Raw genomic sequence first — 22,722 nt, 5'->3', positions numbered from 1 at the left:
GGTAAAGTTGCAAACTCTTCGAAGACAGTATGAAGGTCTTCAGATGGAGGAGAATGAAAAGGTAGGTGAATACTTCACCAAGATCCTAACCACTGTCAATTTAATGAAGGGATGTGGAGAAAAGATCACTGATGTGATGGTGATAGAGAAAATCATGAGGTCCTTGGCTCCCAAATTTGACTACATCGTAGTGGCAATTGAGGAATCTAAAGATGTGGACAACATGAAGATAGAAGAGTTGCAGAGTTCATTGGAAGCACATGAGATGCGCCTTGCTGATCGTAATTCTGTGAAAGTTGCAGAACAAGCTTTGAAGGTTGGTCTGGACAATCATGATGGAAAAAAGAAGAAGTGGACAGGCAAAGGAAAGTCCGACAACAAGTCAAAGTGGTCTCAAGATAATTCTGACAAGCCAGAATCGTCCAAAAGGAGAGGTGAATCTGCAAAGAATGGTGGCAATCAAGGGAAGACTGATAAGAAGAATGTTGAATGCTACAAGTGTCACAAGATGGGACACTACTCCTATGAGTGTCGCGCTGGCAAACCAAAACAGCAGAAGAATGCAGACAAGGAAGCTTATGCAACAAGGGAAGATTCTGATGAAGATCCTATAATGCTAATGGTCACAACAATGAATTCAACAGTGAGTGCTGAAACTGATGAGATATGGTACCTAGACTCAGGCTGTTCCAATCACATGACCAGCCACAATGAATGGTTGGTAGATCTGGACAAGATGAGGACTGGCAGAGTAAAATTTGCTGATAACATGACACTTCAGATAAAAGGGAAAGGAGATGTAGTCATTCCAAGGAAGAATGGTAAGACTGCGGTTATCAAAGATGTTTTCTATGTTCCAGAGTTAAAGTGCAATTTGATGAGTATTGGTCAGCTAGTGGAGAAAGGGTACAACTTTGACACAAAGAATAGGAAGCTTCATCTGTATGATCCTGAGGAAAGGCTAGTTCTGAATGCTAATCTCACAAAGAACAAAACCTTTCAGGTCAATATGAAAGCTGCTGAAATTAAATGTTTTGCTGCACAAGAACCTGAAGAAGAATGTTGGACTTGGCACTCCAGGTATGGTCACTTGAACTTTAAAAGTTTGCATCAGTTAGGTGTCAAACACATGGTGTCCGGTTTGCTTGTTACTGCATTGCCTGAGAAAGTTTGTGAGGTTTGTATGGCTGGGAAACAAACCAGAAATTCTTTTCAGTCACAACTAGGAATGAGAGCTAAAGACATTCTAGAAGTTGTGCATTCTGATCTGTGTGGGCCATTTGAGGTTCCTTCATTAGGAGGAAACAAGTATTTCATGAGTTTTGTTGATGAGTACAGCAGGATGTTGTGGGTATATCTTATCAAGCAGAAGAGTGAAGCATTCTCAACATTTGTGAACTTTAAAGCTGCAGTTGAAAGGCAAAGTGGGAAGCTTCTTAAAACACTCAGAACTGATGGAGGAGGAGAGTACACTTCCAAGGAGTTCGCTGATTTTTGTTTGAAATGTGGTGTGCAACATGAAGTTACAGCCCCTTATATCCCACAACACAATGGTCTAGCAGAGAGAAGAAACAGAACCATCCTCAACATGACAAGGAGCATGCTGAAGGAGAAATTTCTGCCTCAAAGTTTTTGGGGAGAAGCAGTGGCAGTAGCTGCTTATATTCTTAACAGATGTCCAACAAAGAGGCTTCCAGAACAGGTTCCTGAGGAAATTTGGACTGGAAGTAAACCCAAGGTTAGTCATTTGAGGATTTTTGGTTCACTTTGTTATAAGCACGTTCCAGATCAAAGGAGAAGCAAGCTACAAGACAAGAGTAAAGCAATGATCTTAGTTGGATATCATCCAACTGGTGCGTACAAGCTGTATGATCCAACAAGAAAGAAGATGACTTTCAGCAGAGATGTCATGGTGCTTGAGAAAGAGCACTGGGATTGGAAGGAGAACAGAAGCAGTCTTAGAAGATTTGGACTTGATGTTCTGGGTGAGAACAGTAATTCTGCACCTTTATCACATGTCCACCAAACTAATTCTGAGGCTTTACCACATGATGATCAGGCTGATTCAGATGGTTCTGCAGACCATGTTCCAAGACCTCAAAGGCAAAGGAATAGGCCTGAAAGATATAGTGAGTATCAGACAGTCCCTGACCATGCAGTTAATGATGAAGGCGATCTGATTCACTTTGCTTTGATGGCTGACGCTGAGCCATTGCATGTGGAGGAAGCTCTTGCGAAACCAGTTTGGAAGGCTGCTATGATTGATGAGTTGAAAGCAATTGAGAAAAATCAGACCTGGTCTCTGGTCCATTTACCTCCAAATAAGCACAAAATTGGGGTTAAATGGGTGTTCAAACAGAAGTTAAATCATGATGGTTCTATTGCTAGGCACAAGGCAAGGCTTGTGGCTAGAGGTTTTCTACAAAAACATGGGCTGGATTATTCTGAGGTTTTCGCACCGGTGGCAAGGATAGAAACCATAAGACTAGTGGTTTCCATTGCTAGTGCGAGAAACTGGCCTATTTTTCAGCTTGATGTGAAATCTGCATTTCTGAATGGACCTTTGGAAGAAGAGGTTTATGTGAGTCAGCCTCCTGGATTTGAGATACAAGGAAAAGAGAACATGGTTTTCAAGCTCAGCAAAGCCTTATATGGCTTGAAGCAGGCCCCGCGAGCATGGAATAAGAGAATTGATGGTTTCCTCCTTCAACTCAAATTTCATAGGTGCTCTGTGGAGTATGGTGTATATGTCAGAAAGAGTCATGGAGACACTGGTTTGCTACTCATCTGCCTATATGTAGATGATTTGTTGATAACTGGGTCAGATCCTAAAGAACTTGATGAGCTGAAGCAGATTCTGAAGTCTGAATTTGAGATGTCAGATTTAGGAAAGCTGAGTTACTTCCTGGGCATGCAATTCGAGTATACTGCAGCAGGAATTTTCATGTACCAGCAGAAGTACATCAAAGACATACTGAAGAGGTTCAACATGGGGAATTGTCATCCAGTAACAACTCCATCTGAAATGAATATCAAGTTGAGGAGGGATGATGAAGGGGATGTTGATGCATCTCTGTACAAGCAACTTGTTGGTTCACTCAGATTTTTGTGCAACTCAAGGCCTGATATTTCCTATGGTGTAGGACTCATCAGCAAGTTCATGTGTGCACCTAAGAAATCACATTTGGCTGCTGCCAAAAGAATTTTGCGGTATCTGCAGGGTACTACAGATTATGGAATATTGTTTCCAAGGCAGAAGAAGCTTGGAAAGGAGCTGGAACTGGTTGGCTACACAGATTCTGACTATAGTGGCGACTTGGATGACAGAAAAAGTACTTCTGGGTACTTGTTTCAGCTGCATGGAGCTCCAATCTCTTGGACCTCAAAGAAGCAACCTGTCATAGCTCTTTCCTCATGTGAAGCTGAATACATAGCAGGGTCCTTTGCTGCCTGCCAGGCTGTTTGGCTTGAAGAACTGTTAAAAGAAATGGGTTTTGTGACTAAGAAGCCAATGGAGCTGATGGTTGACAACATCACAGCAATTAGTCTTGCTAAAAATCCAATTTCTCATGGAAGAAGTAAGCACATTGAAGTCAGATTTCACTTTCTGCGTGAACAAGTGAATGGAGGGAAGCTGGAGCTGGTGTACTGCCCCACTGATGAGCAGAAGGCAGATATCTTCACCAAGCCTTTGAAGACTGAAAGATTTGTGATCTTAAGGAAAGAGATAGGTGTAGTATCTCTTGGGTATTTGAATTAAGGGGGAGTATTGTGGATATTAATTCAAATATTAAATCTAGCTAATAGATAGTGATATAGTGCTATTAGATAGAGGCTAGAATAAAAGATAATAACTGATTTAGTTATTATGATAAGAAGTTATCTTTTAGTTATCTTCTAGTAAGTTAGGTCTTTTATATAAGACATGTATTGCTTTCAGTTTTAATTAAGTCAATAATATATTTTCCCTCAATCTCTCTCTCTACTCTTTCACGTTATCTCTCTATTTTCTCCAACACTTACTACAGCTAGTTCAATGGAAAATTAGTTAAAAGTTTTTTTTTCTTTCTCTTTAGCATTTTTAGGAAGCACCTTGTAGTGTCTCTGGATAAATGTTGCAAGTTAGTTAGAATCCATTTCATGAGTTCTAATGCAGAAAAAGTAGAATGAGGAATTGTTCTGTTAACCTAAGAGTCCATTAGAATTCATGTCATACATAATATTACTACATATTATGCCAGCCTGCCTCTAATATAACAGAATAGTCAAAATAAACATGAATTGGTGGCTGCACATAAATCAGCAAGCTATTTCATTCAAAGAATGATAATGCAATTCATACAACAGGAACAACTCTCAATACACGAAATTGACTAAAATGCACAGGTCGGAGATCCCTGTCGAAAATTCATTATCTCCAGCGTGGCAACACTATGTGCAAGTGCCCCAAGAACAACAAAAACATGAAAAATCTGATGGCTGTGTCCTGCAATATCAAATGCTCCAGGCTTCCATCGCTCTGGTATTCTAGTAACATAAAACACAGCTCCTGTGGCATAAAGAACGGCCATTAGGAGCTCATATCCAAGAGCAACAAGAATATGATGGTGGCCCCAGTTGCTCACAAGAGAATGAGCTGCAGGAATGACACCAGAAAAGCCCATGGAGAGGAATAAAGAAGCTCGAAAGGATCGAAAGCGCGGTGTGGAAAGTGCGGGGGTTAGAAGGGTGATTATGGCAAGAACACCAAGCACTGATATTGATGTCAAGTACAAAAACCTTATGAAAGGGTTGCAGTAAAAGACATAGTAAATTGGAGCAAAGAAGGAGGAGACTATCATGATGGATATTCCAGCGTAGTCTAGACGCCAGAAAAACAGGTTAAAGCGTTTGGAGTGGCAGGCTAGAAGGTGGGAAAGAGAACTGCAAGCCAAGCAGCACATTCCTCCAGCTAAGAAAACAAACCATGGCCATCTGGGGATACTTTCTGCATCGTATTCTCTCAGCCCATGAAAGATGGATGGTTCAAGAACGCGTCTCAAATGCGAATCCTGATGGGGAAAAAACGTACATGTGTCAATGATGAAGTTATGAAAACATAATTTCACTAGGTTATGAATTCAAAATAAAGCAATGTATTTGGTGCAAAATCTTGTATGATATATTATGAGGAGCAATGCATTTAACATCAGCAGTGCATGTTTTTGGTCCAAGATCCATCCGGTCAAGTGTTACTACAAGTTTCAATGAATATTGATCAATAAATTCTCATCGATTCCTCCCATCGAAAAGGATATGTAGCTTGCAAATGTAAGTAACATGATAACTTGAACTAAAAGCACTGTTCTGTTATTTTTTGTAGTTCACACCAATCCCAATTTGAGATAAATTAGGTCTGAAATTGTAATTCAAATTTACCGCAACCAACTCTTCATGAATTAAAATCATAGGTTATTTATGAATGACAAAATAAACAAGTTATTTTAACTATATTAAAAAATATATATTAACTCATCAATTTTGACAGAATATTAACTCCTAATTAATCCAAATAGAATTGAATGAACTCATTTAAAAAGAAAATAATATTTTAGTACATGTGTATTTGTTTAAGTAAAACTCTTAAGACCAATATAACAATAACAATTTTACCTAAGTAAAGAGCTATAGGCTATAGCTGATAACTCACGGCTTGATATAAAATATGTTTTAGATACAACAAATATAAAAACTAAACTACTGTCCTTTTGAATTCTTAAGGGGTATTTGGTTTTTCTTTTTGTTAACAATTGATGTATTTTAATATTTAATTATAAAAATAATAATTTGTTTACATTATAATAAGAAGAAAATTGTGAAAATAAGATTTTATTATTTTTACTATTTTCTTTACAGATTCTTAAAACTAAGGAATAAAAATTAATTTTTTTAATAAAACAAGTAATTACATATAAAAGTGAAAAATTAAATAAACAATCTAAGAATATGTTTTAAATGTACTGTTTGTATCATCTATTGATGTATTGTCATGTGTTACATTATTTGATGAAGTATTATTATAAATTAATTTAATTAAGTCACTAGAATTGGATTAGCAGAAAGATAAAAGGATAATTTTTTTTGAAAGGGAGAAAATGATAGTTTATTACATGTAGCTATTAAAAATGAGGTGTCTAAGTTAGCCATGCAGCAGGCCAATCAAATTAATAAAATTATTTATAAATAAGAAATAATTTTTATGAAATTCTAAACTCACATATTAATGTATTAAACTTGAATAAAGTTATTTACAAGAGTGATTTGGATAAACCTATTAAAAATTGGAGGAGACTTTCATTACATGCTTATCATATACGCAACAGAAGTGGCGAACACGCCACAAAAATAGAATTCTACTGGCACCAGACAATTGAATTTGAAGCACAGTTGTCAAATTAGTATTTATTTTCGTATAGGTCAAGTAATTTGCTGAGAAGAAATTCAAATATCCGATTTCCATTCCAAATCAAACACTATGGATTTTTTATTAAGAATTTGATTATAGAAAGACCAAATCAAATATCCAAACAAGTAAAAAACATTTAGAGAATAATGACTAAAAATGGAGAATAAAATTGATTGAAAATTGAGTTTAATGGTTGTGCATATCAATGTGAAAATGTTTTACAAAAACATTCAATAATTGAGTGTCACATATTAAAAAGTATTTATGTTCTTTTTATTTTAATTAAAAGATTATTTTCTGATTTGACAATCATCATTATTGGATGTTTGTGTACTATTAAATTCTTGAAATTTAACTTTTTTTAATTTCTTTTTTTAAATCACAAGTATTCTCCACCAAGGTAATTATGTTCGAGCCTACTAGCCAGAATCTTCATAGACGTTAAAGTTCCCACTACAAAGTATTTAACGAAATTGTATCCGTAGATTCAAACTCAAAAACTCTACTTAAACTACACCAACCTCACGCAAATTGATCTACTAGCTTGGTTTTAAAAAACTATTTTCTCTTCTTTTAATTAAAAAAAAATTGAAAATTTCATGGTAATATGCCAAATTAACAATAGTGATTTTATTGGTAGCTAGTGAGTGAGTAATGCCTCTAATAGTCTAATGGGAATCCTCATAGCAGAAAGCACATGAAGATGGGACTAAGCTACCCCACCTTATCAACTACCCCGAGGAGGACGAATCCACGCTTCGCGCCTTTTCCAACATTTCCAGTTTTCAATTCCATAATAATTATTTTCATGACAAAATTAATTATACTCCTTCCGTTCCTAATTATAAGACTTAGTTTTAAATTTTTCATGTTCCTAAATATAAGACCTTTAACAATAATAATCTAGCAAAAAGTAATCTACTATTCCATATATATCCTCACATTAATTATGTGTTTTCAATTCCAAAGTTTTAATTACCACCTACCATTAATTAGTGAGAAAAAATGACAAAGGCTAAATATGGAAGAATGTATGCATTTTTAAAAAATCAATACACTAATTAGACGCATTTAATATTTTCTTAATAAGCGCAATTTTTTGTATTAGGTCTTATAATTAGGAACGGAGGGAGTATAATATAACAAAAACCATAATAATAATTATTATTATTATATTATGATTATTATCAACCAAAAATGATAAATAAATAACAAGAAACCTGAAATCCTTTGGTGTCAGTCTCTGAACCGTTGATCTCCTTCGCGGTGGCCATCAACCCCATCGCTCGTCCTCTGCTCCCTCCCACACAGGAACCCACACTCAAATAAATACAATTTATATATAAAGTGACAAAATAATATTTAGATTAATTTATAAATAATTTTAATTTTCGAACATTTTTCTGGAGGACAAAAGTGCCACAGAGAAACCTTAAAATGACCCCTATGTCCTTCTCAATACCTGTAGATATTGGAGAGAAAACCACCGAGCTCCGTCGTCGCCGCCGGGAAGCTCATCGCCGTCATCGCCACAAATATCAAAAACCCTCCCAAATGCCTGCACCGGAGAAAAAAATCAGTCATCGGAACACCACACAACACTCATTTTACGCACGCCAAGTGTTTGAAGAAAAGCCACAACGAAATTAATCGGTGAAGGAAGATTAAGAAGAAGGATCGGAGGAGCAGAAATCACTCACGTCCAAACATTTAGGGTTTCGTTGTGCCAAGCGAAGACGCTCCACAACGCCTCCTTCACCGACCACTCTGACCGGTAATGGTCCAAGATGAACTCGTTGTCTTGCAGATACTCCGGCAACTCCTCGAACTTCACCAATCGCCGTTTCATCGACGACGACGACCTCTGTTCTTCCTTCTCCACCTCCACCTCCACCTCCACCTTCGCCTTCCTCGTCGCTGCTTCCCCTTCGCTTTTGCTCCTGTTGAATCTCCGGCGATGGCCGGTCATCCTCGCCGCCGCAAGTGCTCGCCGGAAAATATCGCGTTTCATTTTCCGGCGAGAAGTTATGTCGTCGCCGTCGTCGCTTTCTCTCGGATCTCTGTTCTCTACTTCTCTATTTATACCCAAAGAGCGAAGATGTTGTCACGTGATGTGAACATTTTTCATTTTTTATTTTTACTTTTTTTATTTTATTGGAAAAGGATAAATTGTTGTGGTAATAAAATTGGTTTCGTGGATGGAAATGATTGGGTGGTACGTAGAAGGTGAGAAATGAGAGGTAAGGTTAGAGTAAGGGTTAAATTTTTGGTTATGTGTTTTGTCGGAGCTTGAAAGGAAAATCTAGTGACTCATATTGAGGGGATGAGTGATGAAGAATTGCATTTAATGAGAAGGTGAAGAATGGGGATTTTGTGTGAACAAATAAAATGTGTTAAAAATTGAAGTTGAAACTACAAGGGTGGGTTTGAGAAGCATGATCATTAGGAGTAGCAACTCATGCATAATCATTGGTCATGGTCATAAATTAGAATATATATTTTTACTTTTCATTCAAATTAAAAAGAAATAGAGTTTGGTACATCATATTTTAAGAAATAACCGATGCTATCTAAAAGAACCTTCTTCAATCCAAACACAATTTGACGAGGGAAATATTAACTTAGCAATGAAACTAGCAACATTATTACTCCTACGTCAAGGAAAGGATAAATGTGTTTAGAACCTACAAAATAACGATGATAAGTTTGAATTCTTATAATTTTCTTTGAAATATCTTCCAAATTTGAAAATACGTATGAGGAGTCTCTGAGAGAGACTAAAATCAACATTCAAAGATTAAAAATATTTTTAGAGGTCTGAAAATTACTAAAGAAGTAGTATTTGTTTAGTTATTGATCTTCCCAGGAACCAAAACATGGTTTTTCCATAAATTGATGGTGTATTTCACTATATTTGTATGGACAGAAACATATTAACCCTTTATAGAAATTGTTTTGAAGTTTATTACACATGATGAAATTTAAATTATTGTGCATTAAAAATATTGACATTTTAATTAACCAAAGCCATTTTAAATAATATTTCAATTTTCACTTATGGGAATGAAGTGCATTTTGTGGCAAATCATTTACCGCTTTACGCAAGCACCATTATATTAATGAGAGAATTAATCACTATTACCTGCCGGTGAATATACTGAACTTAAAAAAGCCATTTTATTAACATTTTTTAATTGCTTAATATGCAAGATGATGTGACAATGCAAAAGAGGAAAGTGCAAATTAAGGATGAGGATGATTTTCTTTTAAAAATGATATATTGGATTATTCTGCGGCTGATTTTGTTTAGACATGATGAACATTCCCCAAAATTATTAAATAATTGAATTCCTCACCGCCGATGCTGAGCAAGTAATGTACGGTGGAATGGTGGATTGCCATTTGCCAAAGAACAACCCCTATAACGTTTAGCGCAACCCTAGTGAATAGTATAGATGTTAATTTTTCATTTGTTAATTATGGGGTTCATCATCACAAAATAACTAAGTGGTGCCACCTACCCAATTGCTTTTGTTTTAAAAATGACTTTTTTTTTGAGTAAATTGATAAATTATGCATAACTTGATTAATGTTCATGACCTCTTGTCACAAATATTCTCAATTGCTTAACTTAAATCAATGCATTTTGGAACACGAAATTAAAAAATGGGGCACAAGTTTGCTTCAGTTAATAAATCCATCTAAGTTGCACCTCAAGCCAAATAACTTATTTTTAGTTAATCACACGTTAAGTTTGTTTTGGAGTGTCGTAACTTGATTGTGTTAGTGTTGTATTAACAGACGCATGGTGCAGCTAAAGAGTGTGGAAAGAGGGTAGCGTCATGAACGAGGGAGAAGAAGAATTGAGAATATCATGAGAAATAGTTCACCTAATAAATCTGTAACTTAGTATGAGGTATGATTTTATGGTTAGTTGGCCAAATTACACACAAAATTGCTCTATGCTTGCTTGATTGAAGCCAAGCATTCTCCCTACACTCACGTTAATCACACCAGGTTGTTAAGCGTCTTCTTGACGAGTTTCTTTCTTTTTATATTCACCAATACTTGCCAAGAGCATACACATCCCTCTCTTCAATATATATAAAAAATTAAATAAATCTAAATTTTCTTTGGCTAATCACTTTTTTAGAATATAAATTTAATACAAATCTCACTGTTGAATTAATAATATTAACATCATGATCATGTGGTGGCTTCTACGATGCATGAGCAACATGGAACATCCCTGGTACAAGAATGTTTTTACAATTTTACTAGCTATAGTGGATAAAATGATGTGAAAGATTAAAAAGTGTTTTAAATATTAAATAAAACATTTCGATTCAAATTCCAGATCAGATGCTAGCAAATAATATTGCTGTCATGGCAGCAGACATTCTTTGTGCTTTTGCAACACCGCTAGATGCACCCCGACGCTCGCCGCGGATGGTCAAGTGGCTTCCAAGGATGGAGGATGGCATCATTATTAATGTCGATGGCAGCGTGTGTGGATCCCCAAGTCGAGGGGGATTCGGTGGTTGCCTCAGGAATTCGATGGGTGAGTGGAAGGGGGGGGGGGGGGTTTATGGCTTCTTTAATGACTCTCATATACTCCACCTTGAGCTGTTGGCAATTTTCTATGGTCTCTCCTTTGCTTGGGATCGTGGCTACAGGATGGTGGAATGTCAGTCTGATTCTCTGGATGCTGTCAACCTTGTTTTGTCAGAGCCTCCGTCGACTCATTTGTACGCTCCGTTGGTTTGGGACATCAAAGAGCTTCTAGGGAGACCTTGGAGTGTTGATTTCCATCACACGCTGCGCGAGGGGAATGCTTGTGCTGATTTCTTAGCAAAATTGGGAGCTCAGCAGGATGAGGCTCTTGTGTTTGAAGAGAACCCGATTGCAGGATTGAGTTTGCTTCTTCTAGCCGATGCCTTAGGCATCTCCTCTTTGAGGCCTTAGTTTGGGTTCCTTGCCCGTTTTTTCTTTTTCTTTATGAGCTGTACCAAAAAAAAAGAAGTCTAATATCTCTTTCTCCCTCAAACACCATACCTCTATAACTACTTGTTTCTGTTGGCTACAAAACCATCAGAGCCGAAAGCATCAATTAGTCGATCAAAAGGCGTGCGCCAAAGCACTTGCTAGAAAGACGAACTGAATGACCTAGAGCCCACATTCCATCTCGGCTCACTTACCGGCTTTTGGGGGTAGGTTATGACTAAGTTATGGGTAGTGTTTACGTGACATGTCTAGGGAAGGGACGTTGGATTAATTGGAGCTAGCGGTGAAGGTCGGAGTTGGCTTGATACTGGTCCTGGGGTAGGTAGATGGTTTGCTAGGTGGATGTTGGTGGTTGTGGGGTTGAGGTCGCAATTGGTCATGGAGGTGGTGGAGCTCTCTCATCTTTGGAGTATTGGTTTGAAAAAACTATGCAATTATATTTTAAATAAACTCATCTAGCAGGTAACCTAGAAAAGATCATGGTCGTTCACACTCAACTTTCTCTTCCATACAATTTTCACTCATTCTATTAACATCTCTCTTCTATATTCCTATCGCATCATCTATCGTTTCTCTCCCTTCTCTTCCTATATTTCATAATCATAAGTGAAAGTATGTTTCATATATGAACAAAAACATTATTCTAAGTTGATAGGGTGGCTCAAGATTTACAAGCTTTCCTTTGTTGTATCATTTATTTGTTGTTCATATGTACCAAAAAATAATTTTTTGTTGTTCATGTCTCAGGCCTATGTTGTAAAATGTTTGAGTTTTTTGTCCATGTCAAATCCCCTTTTTTGTCCATTTCGAATTCTTTTTTTTTTGCTTGTTGACAAAAAAAATGTTATTTTTGCTTGTGTTCCGTCGCTGACTTATTTTTTGGGGTGTAGCTCCTTTAATCAAAATATTCCTACACACAATATACAATATGTTGGGCTTCTTTTCGGATACATGTCAATATAATTTAGGCTTTCCCAGAAAGATAGGTTAATTTAAAGTCTCGGGCCCATTTAGTTAAAGAAAAATCTGCACTAGTAAATATGGGATTTAGGAGTCAACCTTTGTCCAAAAACACATCCATGAGTTAACCTCTACTCTATCTGTGGTCAACAAAGTTACTCTCTCTAACTTTAACTTTAGTTCTTAATTGTTTATTGACAAAAAAAAAAGTTCTTAATTATTTAATTTAATAAATCAATAATGATTTGTGGACATACGAAAAGTGGTACACACAAACGACATATGCAGATTATTATGACAACTTTTGACCAACAGCATATGCAGAGTATTAAAGCAAAATGTTCATGGTAATTTTGAAAGGCTACATTTACTACCACATTTTTTTGTGTTTTATTGGTGGAGGTTGGAAATGCCCGCCAAATGTTTTTTTTTTTCACTTCAAATTTATTGGCGGTCAAAATCCACCGCAAAATGTGTATGTCGATTGTATGTCGCTCACATGCAGGTCTACGTATAATGACTCGATAACAAAAAGGATGAATATGCATGTAATTTCTCCACACTCTCTTCAAACATATGATTAGTGACAGTTTTTATGACATCCGCTAAATTATATGTCTAATGAGTGTCTGACAAAATATACCACATGTTTACATGTAATCACTATATGGATTTTTTTTTATATAAGCAAAATAGTAATCAACATAGAGATAAAGGTCGAGATTCATATTTGACAGCCTGTGTTTTATAGCATTAATTAGGTGATCCACGTATCTGTGAAGTTTGAAAATGGGTGATCCGTTTGTTTACCAAATTTCTCCTATACATGGAACTGTGACTAATTAATGCATTGTCATTTGTCTAATGATTAACTTGGTATGGCAACTCTGCTAAAGTCAATCGATCATGTTGCCATTAAGCCCCACCGAGCTGAAGTTTGTACAAGTAACAACTTTTGATATTGAAATTTTGAAGGTAGGCCACCCCTAGACCTACAAGTAACAACTTTTTCAATGAACTCTTAAAATCAAATCATGCAATGCAGGGTTAGTTGCACCAAAATGCTGAGCGATCACATTTCAACCGGTCTACCTTAATACTATTGAAAAATGATGAGTCTATACATCTTACATAGTATCTAGATGTGATGATGAGAAGGTAAGAAAGAAACAAAGGGATACAAAAAGTTGGATGATTAAAGTGAAGAAAAAAATAGGGTATATAGAGTTTACATTAGAACAATAACAGGAAATGAATTTCGAATCAGAGTTTGAAATTAAATTGGACTTATGATAATTTTATAAAATAACCAGCTCAATCAAACCCTCTCTGTTCTTAGCCGTTTACTAAGATTTATATAACAAATTAACTAGAATCACTCATGTCTTATACCCTTTGCTGTATGAAGAGTGATAAATTGTAATGTATTCTGAAAACTTAAGCGGGCGAAAACTTCAAGTTCATCCAGCTATGGTTGGTTTACTTAAAATTATGTAACTTATATACAAATCATAAAATAAACACTAGGGATAATCTTGCAAAAGTTTTTGACAGCAGTAGATGATTCATTTTGTTTTATTGTCTGTTTTCTATTGTGAACTGTGACGTAAACAATTCATATAAAAAGTTGGATATTCTCTAAATTTCCATATATTTTTAATTGATAGAGCTAGTTTAATCAATTTCTCTGAAAATCAACCTTATTATATGAACACACTACTGCATCATTGTGTCTTAAATTTGAGATATTCTTCATTTCTGCATAAATTCTCAATAATGCACCACCAAACACATAAATCAATAATGTGAAGTTGTTGAAGCTTAAGCAAATGTCATGTGTTCGTGCCCTTGTGATTTTTACTACGTTAAACCGAATTGAGTCATAGTAGGAGCTTTACTGCTCATAGTGGAACCGCCATAGCCTCCCATGTTTTTCAATTTTGTTTTCTCACATATGTGATCTATATGGGCGTGAGATGTAGAAACTATGATAAGCATGTCTCATTGTTTGATCTTGGCCCCTAGTCTCAAATTTCTTCCTCCGCCACTAGTCTAACCCGGCTCAAACCGAATCACTTAAGTGGGGTGTGGTTTAAAAAAAGAAAATCTTTCAAATCAAATGACAGAAAAGTAACTGATAACATGAAAATAAGCATAACTAATCCTAACCAAGCCTTGATCACAATCATCTTCTTATCCTTGACTCCTTCCTTTACTTACCCATCTCCCTAACTTTATTACTCCATTATAAAATTGACAAAATGTAAAAACTAAAAACAATTGTTTATGCTTGGAAGAAAACAGAGGAAAAACTCATTGAAGGTATAAATTAAGAGACTAGCAGATACATCATGCAGGTTCCAAAAGCGGTAGAAAGGAACATGACACAAGATTCTGAGTAAAAGACAAGCAACAAAGAATTTATAACATCAGAAGCCGGTTTTTCACAGACCTAGACGGCCACATAATACCACAACCCTTCAGCCGGCTGATCTCATGTGTAATTGCCAGCACAAACTTCTCTAACCACATCCTTTTCCTCATCTCTTTAAATAAACCCTCTTCCATTGGAACACTAATTAACTCATTATATTATTTGTTACATCAAATCCTAGAGGTGCAACATTATGGGGAAACTCTCACAGCACCAAACCCAGAAAAACAATGCAACTAAGGATAATAGTACTCTTAATGCCACAAACACCAAGGTGAAACGAACAAGGAGAAGTGTCCCTAGAGATTCTCCAATTCAAAGAAGCTCAATATACAGAGGAGTCACTAGGTTGGTTAATTTTTATTCATTCTCTTTTGAAGGTTTTTGATTTTGATCATTCATTTCCCACTACACATGTGTTCCCTTAAGTTAGTGCATGTTTGCACAACATTCTACAATTGATTTTGAAACCATAATCGAAGAAGTTTTAGTTAGTAATTTCCCGGTTTTAGAATTGATTATGATAAAAGAGAAACTGATTAGTTCAATCATGCTATATAAGTTCATTGACTCATTGTTACAAAAAGTAACTTGCAAGTTCTTGATTCATTGTGAAGATTTTATTTTTCATCTTTTATTCTTTCCTATGATTTTCCTTTTCTTGTTCCTCTTCTTATATATTCATGTAGTTTGTCTCGTTAACACAATTCTCAACTTAAATCAACTTCAGACACAGATGGACTGGCCGATATGAAGCTCATTTGTGGGACAAGAATTGCTGGAATGAATCTCAGAACAAGAAAGGACGACAAGGTTGGATTTCATGTCCTTTCTTACTAATTACTTGATATTTTGGTTCTTTTGATGATTAATTTATCTAGCTTGATGAAGTTAATTAGCTAACTTGTTTCCTTTTCTTGTGGCATTGGTTCTTCGCATACGATTACTTCAGTCTATCTTGGTAAGTAGATATTAATTACATATTGAACATTACATTATCTGCATATTATTAAGAGCAATTAAAACCAGAAGAATCATCCATGTTACTAATTACAGAAGGTTGTGTTTTATAGGTGCTTATGATGATGAAGAGGCGGCAGCACATGCTTATGATCTTGCAGCATTGAAATATTGGGGTCCAGATACCATTCTCAACTTTTCAGTACGTATCTTCTAAACAATTTGGATTCTTGCAGTCAGAAAATACTAAATTCACACCCTTAAAGTATTTGAGTCATTATATTAAAATTGGATGAACTATTTGATTGTAGTTATCGACCTACCAGAATGAATTGAATGAAATGGATGGTCAATCAAGGGAGGAGTATATTGGATCATTAAGGAGGTAAAGCTCTTGATGCTTCTTTTACAATCACTTTTAAAAAAATTCTATTCAAGCATTGTTCTGAAAATTAAGAATCTTGCAGGAAAAGCAGCGGTTTTTCTCGTGGTGTCTCTAAATACAGGGGCGTTGCAAGGTACTATATACAAGTACTATCAATGCATAGTAATTGAACTCTTAAAGAAAGCACACATCATTCTTATTAAAATTTCATGACTTCGATTTTGAATGTACAGACACCATCATAATGGAAGATGGGAGGCTCGGATTGGCAGGGTTTTCGGCAACAAGTACCTTTACCTCGGAACTTATGGTAAGCCTTCATCCTCAATGCTTCTATTAGTCATTGCTGTCAGTGGTAGATACTCGTCTAAAAAAAATGCACAACACTTTTGGCTCTCTCTTCTTCCCCAAATGTTTAACAATATATAGTTGCACATAAAAATGTACCTAAGCCTTTTTTTTTTCTAAATGGTTGCAGCTACACAAGAAGAAGCTGCAACAGCATATGATATGGCAGCAATTGAATATCGTGGACTCAATGCTGTTACCAATTTTGACCTAAGCCGTTACATTAAGTGGCTTAAGCCTAATCAAAGCAACACTGATAATAACACCAAAGTTACCACCTCTGATCAAGATCTTGTTGACTCTAACCCTATTAGCAACACCAATAATTTCATCCCAGATAACCCTCATGATAAAAAACAATCAGGACTTAATAACTTCTTCCAAAGTCAAGAGTCATTTAATAGCAGTAATGGAGAAGAAGAAACAATTACAATGGTCCAGCCTAGGCCAGCTGCTGCCACATCAGCCCTAGGGCTTTTGCTTCAATCATCTAAGTTTAAGGAGATGATGGAGATGACTTCTGCTGCTGATTTGTCAACGCCAGCTGAGTATGATATTCAGTTGGCGCCCTGTGCGTTCCCCGATGACATTCAAACATACTTTGAGTGTGAAGATTCTAGTAAATATGGAGAAGGGGATGATGATATGAATATGATCATGTTCAGTGACCTCAACTCTTTTGTTCCACCTATTTTCCATTGTGATGACTTTGAAGGCTTGAAGGTTTAATTAGTGCATCAAATTAATGCACCTAGCTAGAAGCAAAAAGATTCAAGTTGATTTCTTGTTTGATTTATTTTTTTCACTGATAACATAGGTTTATTTAATTTCATGGTCTCTGTATATGAAGACTCTATTTGTTGACAGCAAGACATTGATTTGAAAAGGAAAGAAAGAAGGAGGAAGGAAGAAAGAAAACATTGTATGGTTTGGGAAACTGATCTTGGATTAGTGAGGATGATGAGAGAAAGGTGGGAAAGTGTTTATTTCATTTATTGTAGTTGTAAAGAAAATAAGCATGTCAAAAGGGCAAAACAAGAAGAAAAATAAGCATTATTATTTATTAGTTTATCATTATAAGCTTCCTTTCAAATAATGAGAACTCTTGTATCATCTCTTTGATTTATTGAATCAGACTTATCAGCTCCTTGGATCTCAGTCTAATCATTTTCAGGTTTTTATTTATGTAATATTTATTATTAGGCTCAATTGCATTTTTGAAAAACGAGCGATTTTGGTTCTATAATTTTCAATTTGTGTAAGTTGTGTTCTTCTGTTACGATTTCGTCCAATTACTAATAAAAATTTCTCCTGTGTCAATTTTATTGCAAATTTATTAACAGAAATTGCCACTTAAACATCATTTTTTTTTCGTTTAATTTTGAATTAAAATTAAAGTGCTAAAGTGCAAACGCGGTCCCTAGGCTTTAAAAATTCCAGTTATGATTCCCCATGTTTATTATCGTTTGCAGTTTTGATCCAATCATCTCTTTTCCGCTAAAAACGAACTTTTTTTAATCATGTGACATTTTTTAATTATATTTAAATTGAAAAAATTTATTTTATTAAGGGAGGATGAAAAATATAATAAATTAAGGTATGAATTTCCTTGTACAATCCGAAAACAAATGAAATCTAATTGATCTCTCCCAACGCAGGACTAGTACTGCAAGCACAACCTCAAGATTTGTGAATCACTTATTTATCTAATGATCACGTGAGTACCTGACTCTAGTGGTTGGCCTCTAAGTAATGTTCCTATCAATGAAACACAGACATGCCTTATGCACTAGGTAAACCATTTTCCCCCTTTATGCTTTGTTCTAATCTTCTTTTAATTGCCATTGATAACCACCCCAGTTATTGTTAAGATTAAAGAAACACATTATTATAATCAGAAAATATTTGCCTAATAAGATCTCTACCCTAAGAATACATCAACTTTTAACTTTCACTTACATATGCCTATCAAAAAAAAAAAACTTTCACTTACATATAGCACAACTGGTAAATAGTTAAGCTCCTTAAGCATTTAGTCTAGAGTTTGATTCCTGCACGGTGCGTATGGAGAATGATTTGTTGGAAGAGACTAACTCCCTTAATGTGATCTCCGAGCCTTAAAGAGACTAGTCTCATAATTGTTGATGGTAGATACTTGGAAACCAAAACTATCAACCCCCTTTTATGTTACAATAAACCAATGATTGTAGTAGCATTTAGTAATCTAAAGGTTCCTTACCAGTGAGGGATCAAATTGTGATTCGTGGCAATATGCCTTCCTTAATCAACCCATTCAAAGTTCCTTTTAGTTAAAAAGGTTGTTGACCTGTTCAGGATTCATGTGAACTATGTACTAAGAGAAGTGTTTCAACTTTGAAGCAGAAGCACACAAATTGAGAGAGCTAGTTATGCCATGCAGCTTTATATTATATCTAAAGGTTGCCAATGCATTGTTTAGCCCTTGACTAAGGCAAGCATCCAAAATCCCTGAACGTGAATGAACAAAGACTTGACAAGTTAAGGATCATCCTCAACATTGGTGGTTTAAGTAAATCATCCTGTTTAAGAAAAGGTTTCTGATAAGTTATAATAAGCAGGGTATCAAAGTTTGCTGCTATGCCATAAGGAGTTAAGCCTAAACTAACATTAGGTAAGGTTCATGTTCCAAATTTTCTATGTCATGCATGATGCTATATGAATAAAGTTCATGATCTTCATATATTACATAGTTACCACAAGATTTCTGTTATGGTGAATTGTTTTTTTACCAAACTCAGTTTAATTTTTGTAGTACTTGTGCATGATAATCATAGGCATTTAACATGTTTGTAAAAATGCTAATATGGATCTATATCTGCTTCTTCTGCAGGAACTCACAAGTTGATAGAGCTTAACAAGAAAAACATGCACATATCTTTCATCCCAGGGGAACTACAAGACCTATGGGATCTGTGGGGCTTAGAAATACTTGTGATATTGAGTTTCACCATCCAAGTGATCCTCACAGTCTACGGCAGCCGCAGAAAGGACATTCCAGGTATGTGGGTAAGGCTCACAGTTTGGTTCACCTATTTGCTCTCCGCTTCCTTGGCGAAACTCATCATAGGCAAGCTCACGGTAATACCGGAAAGCGATCCGACCGATCGCAACATCAGGCGCGAATTGAAGGCGTTGTTTGCACCATTGCTTCTTGTGCAAATTGGCAATCCAGATGCCATAACTGCATACTCAATTGAAGATAACAGGTTGGGATTTAGGCAGCTTCTAACCCTTGTTATACAAGTAGCTGTGGTGATTTGGATCATTGTAAGAAGCTGGACTCATTCAATGCTCTCTTTTCTGTACCTTCCATTACTTGTATCTGGACTAATCAAGCAGGGAGAAGTTGTTTGGGCTCTCAAATCAGCTCTTAGTAAAACATCTGGAATCATCACTCTTCAAGAGATTGACCAAGAAGCAAACATGCCTGATTTATTCAGGTTTCTTCCTTTGGACATTCCAAACATTGAATTGATCTTGAAGGCCTATTACCGCTTCACCTCGTTGAAACCTCACCGCGAGAACTGGCTCTACCAGCCTCTATATGAATCCCTTACCTGGATGTCTATAGACGAGTACGCACCAGAGGAAATCTTCAAGATCACGGATGCAGAACTGAGCTTCATGTATGATGTGCTCTACACCAAAGCGCCTATAATCTACACCAAAGCAGGTTGTGTTCTACGCGTCGTGAGTTTCTTCAATTTAGTTATAACTCTGTGTGGATTTTCAGTCATATTCGAACCAACCTTTGCCAGCCATTGGAGAGCCTGCTTCATAGTTGGGGTGCTAACAGGTGCTGTAGTTATGGAAGCATACCAGATTTTGCAGTTACCTTTCTCAGATTGGGCTATAGTTCAAATGATCAAGCACCAAAATCTTCCACTTGTGGTTCCATGCCTTAGAATTCTTGGACCTAGAGTAGCCAGTTGGAAAAGGTGGTCAAACACATTGCCACAATTCAACTTGCTCAGCTTTTGCATCCATGATAAGCCATTAAAGTGTGGGAAGATTCTCAAATACCGGGGAATTGACATGGGGTTGAAGAAGAATAGGAGTAGGACGCGTGTGCGGTTTCCACAAGAATTAAAAGCTCTGGTGGTTCAAGAAATGAAGGATATTGATAGAGAAAGAGGGCTAAAGCCCTTCAACCACAGAGGGGAGTGGTCACTTGGAAGGTATGAATGTCTCAATGATTTCAAATGGAGTATTAAGAGAGATTTTGACAAGAGCATCACCATATGGCACATTGCAACTGATATCTGCTACTATTCTGATGTTCAATCCAATGCTGCAAACACCAAAATCCAAATGGCCAAGTCATTGTCAGATTACATGATGTACCTTCTAGCGTTGCGCCCTCATATGCTGTCCATGACCACTGCCAAGATAATATTCCGACACGCCTTCGACAAACTCAAGGCCTTGTTGGTGCAGAAAGAAGAGTCTGTGAAGGATGAGAAAGAAGCATGCAGGATTTTGAGAGTGGAAAGAGTTCCACAGTATTCAAACATGGAGAGGAAATCAGAAACTGTTGTCACATCAAAATGGCATGTGCTGAGGGATGCTCAGAGACTAGCTAGGAAATTGATGGCCAGGGAAGACAGGTGGCAGATCATGTGTAGTGTGTGGGTGGAGATTTTGTGTTACGCTGCAGCAAATTGCACTGTGGATTATCATTCAGAACAAATAAGGAGAGGTGGAGGTTTGATAACTCATGTTTGGATTCTGTTAGCTCATAAGACAGATAAATATCATATCAGTGACTAAGCATTTTGTAACTGGATTAATATCATATCATTCAGAACAAAATGACATGTAGGCATGTAGCTGGCTTCTTGAGAAATTGAATCTACATTTTGTGAAGATCAGGATTTGTTGCAGTTCATTTTGAAACTGCAGCTCCTGCAGTTAAAGATGGGTGCTCATTGTCAACGGCATGTATTTGTTTTTACATTTAATGTTTTTATCATACCAAAAAAATAATTCAGACAATGGAGAGCTTCTACGGGAGGGTTGTGATATATTTTGTAACCCATCATGTACATTGGAATCTTGTTGATTTGTGCCTCTTTGTTATATGCCCCTTCCCCAGTCGTTTTGGCTGTTGCTTCAGGAGGAAAAAAGCAAATTTACTGATTTTACTACACAAGTGGTAGATAAATTATTCACAATAGGTAGCCCAATAGTTATTTATTGATGACATTAAAAATAAACTATAACTCTAGGTGGATTCAAATTCTTAAATTGACATTTTAGATAATTGTTTTGTTTAACCACCACCCCTACCTATTCACTATGTCAAATTTGATTCCGCATCGAATGAATTCGGTCAAATCACTCGGGAAGTGTTGATTGTGAGGGGAAAACAATGAGCTTTCAAGGGTCTGGTGCAACTTTGGGGGATGCTAGCTGCTCTATCATAGAGCCTCACCCAGGGTACTTGTGAAGAGACTATGACGCCCAAGTTAGAATGACAGAGGCAGTATATGAGAAGATGGAACGAAGAAAGTCTACCTTAAGTTTTTGAGATCAGCCTTTTATAGGGTTGGGTTTTTAGTGTTCCGGGGTTTTCAGGGTGTCATGATGAGTACATGGTACAACTTTTGTGAGGAGTCGTTAGATCCTCTATCACGTCATTTGATCGAACAGGTAGAAGTGTGTATGCATACTGCCATGCTCAACCCTTGATTAGAAAGTTGCTAACCTTGGATTGGACATGGATGATGACGACATGCCATGCTTAGGCCCTCAGTTCAGTTTTGTGGTTGCGAAGGTGCAATCGATTTGTAAGTGCACATGGTCAGGGGCGCGGTCGGATGTTGTGGCACAGAGTCGGACATAAGGGTTTTATAAATTGCTTGACTTGTATATTTTTCCATAGTTTTTTTTATAGGGATATGTTAGTTGTTAGTAAATTAGTACAAACTATCCCTCCTCAGGGTTCGGACCCTAGCCATTCACCTGCAATTACCCTTAGTTCAACTATGTGAGCTACCCACCCCACCCATATTTTTCCAGTGCGTAGGTGCAGGTCGCGACGAAGGTCGTACCATTTGCTCTATAGTATTCAAACTATGTGTAAGGATGTTGTGTCTCGCGTAAGTCACTCGCATTGCGCTCAGACACTGAAGTAAAGGTTGCGCG

The 22,722-nt window shown here is 36.6% G+C and overlaps 3 protein-coding genes across 3 annotated transcripts; 2 read left to right on the top strand and 1 right to left on the bottom strand.

The window, feature by feature from the left end:
- Window positions 1-4,289: 4,289 nt before the first annotated feature.
- On the bottom strand, window positions 4,290-8,513 carry LOC130726971 (heptahelical transmembrane protein 2). The gene is made up of 4 exons (XM_057578293.1): window positions 8,146-8,513; window positions 7,908-8,003; window positions 7,666-7,738; window positions 4,290-5,051 (listed from the first exon to the last, which is right to left on the bottom strand). Exons 1-4 carry the CDS (start codon window positions 8,454-8,456, stop codon window positions 4,374-4,376), a joined length of 1,158 nt encoding a protein of 385 aa, XP_057434276.1. The 5' UTR covers window positions 8,457-8,513; the 3' UTR covers window positions 4,290-4,373.
- A 6,262-nt stretch (window positions 8,514-14,775) lies between these two features.
- Window positions 14,776-17,649, top strand: LOC130723689 (AP2-like ethylene-responsive transcription factor At1g16060). The gene is made up of 8 exons (XM_057574800.1): window positions 14,776-15,191; window positions 15,574-15,656; window positions 15,796-15,804; window positions 15,917-16,005; window positions 16,115-16,188; window positions 16,271-16,321; window positions 16,422-16,498; window positions 16,667-17,649. Exons 1-8 carry the CDS (start codon window positions 15,037-15,039, stop codon window positions 17,263-17,265), a joined length of 1,137 nt encoding a protein of 378 aa, XP_057430783.1. The 5' UTR covers window positions 14,776-15,036; the 3' UTR covers window positions 17,266-17,649.
- A 1,293-nt stretch (window positions 17,650-18,942) lies between these two features.
- Window positions 18,943-21,697, top strand: LOC130721948 (uncharacterized). Its single transcript, XM_057572532.1, has 2 exons — window positions 18,943-19,186; window positions 19,406-21,697. Exon 2 carries the CDS (start codon window positions 19,441-19,443, stop codon window positions 21,343-21,345), a length of 1,905 nt encoding a protein of 634 aa, XP_057428515.1. The 5' UTR covers window positions 18,943-19,186; window positions 19,406-19,440; the 3' UTR covers window positions 21,346-21,697.
- The last annotated feature ends 1,025 nt before the right edge of the window (window positions 21,698-22,722 follow it).

This window comes from Lotus japonicus, chromosome 6, assembly GCF_012489685.1.
Source record: "Lotus japonicus ecotype B-129 chromosome 6, LjGifu_v1.2".
Classification (NCBI taxonomy): Eukaryota; Viridiplantae; Streptophyta; class Magnoliopsida; order Fabales; family Fabaceae; genus Lotus; species Lotus japonicus.
The sequence above is the reverse complement of the archived record's forward strand: the minus strand, read 5'-3'. Positions and strand labels throughout refer to the sequence as shown.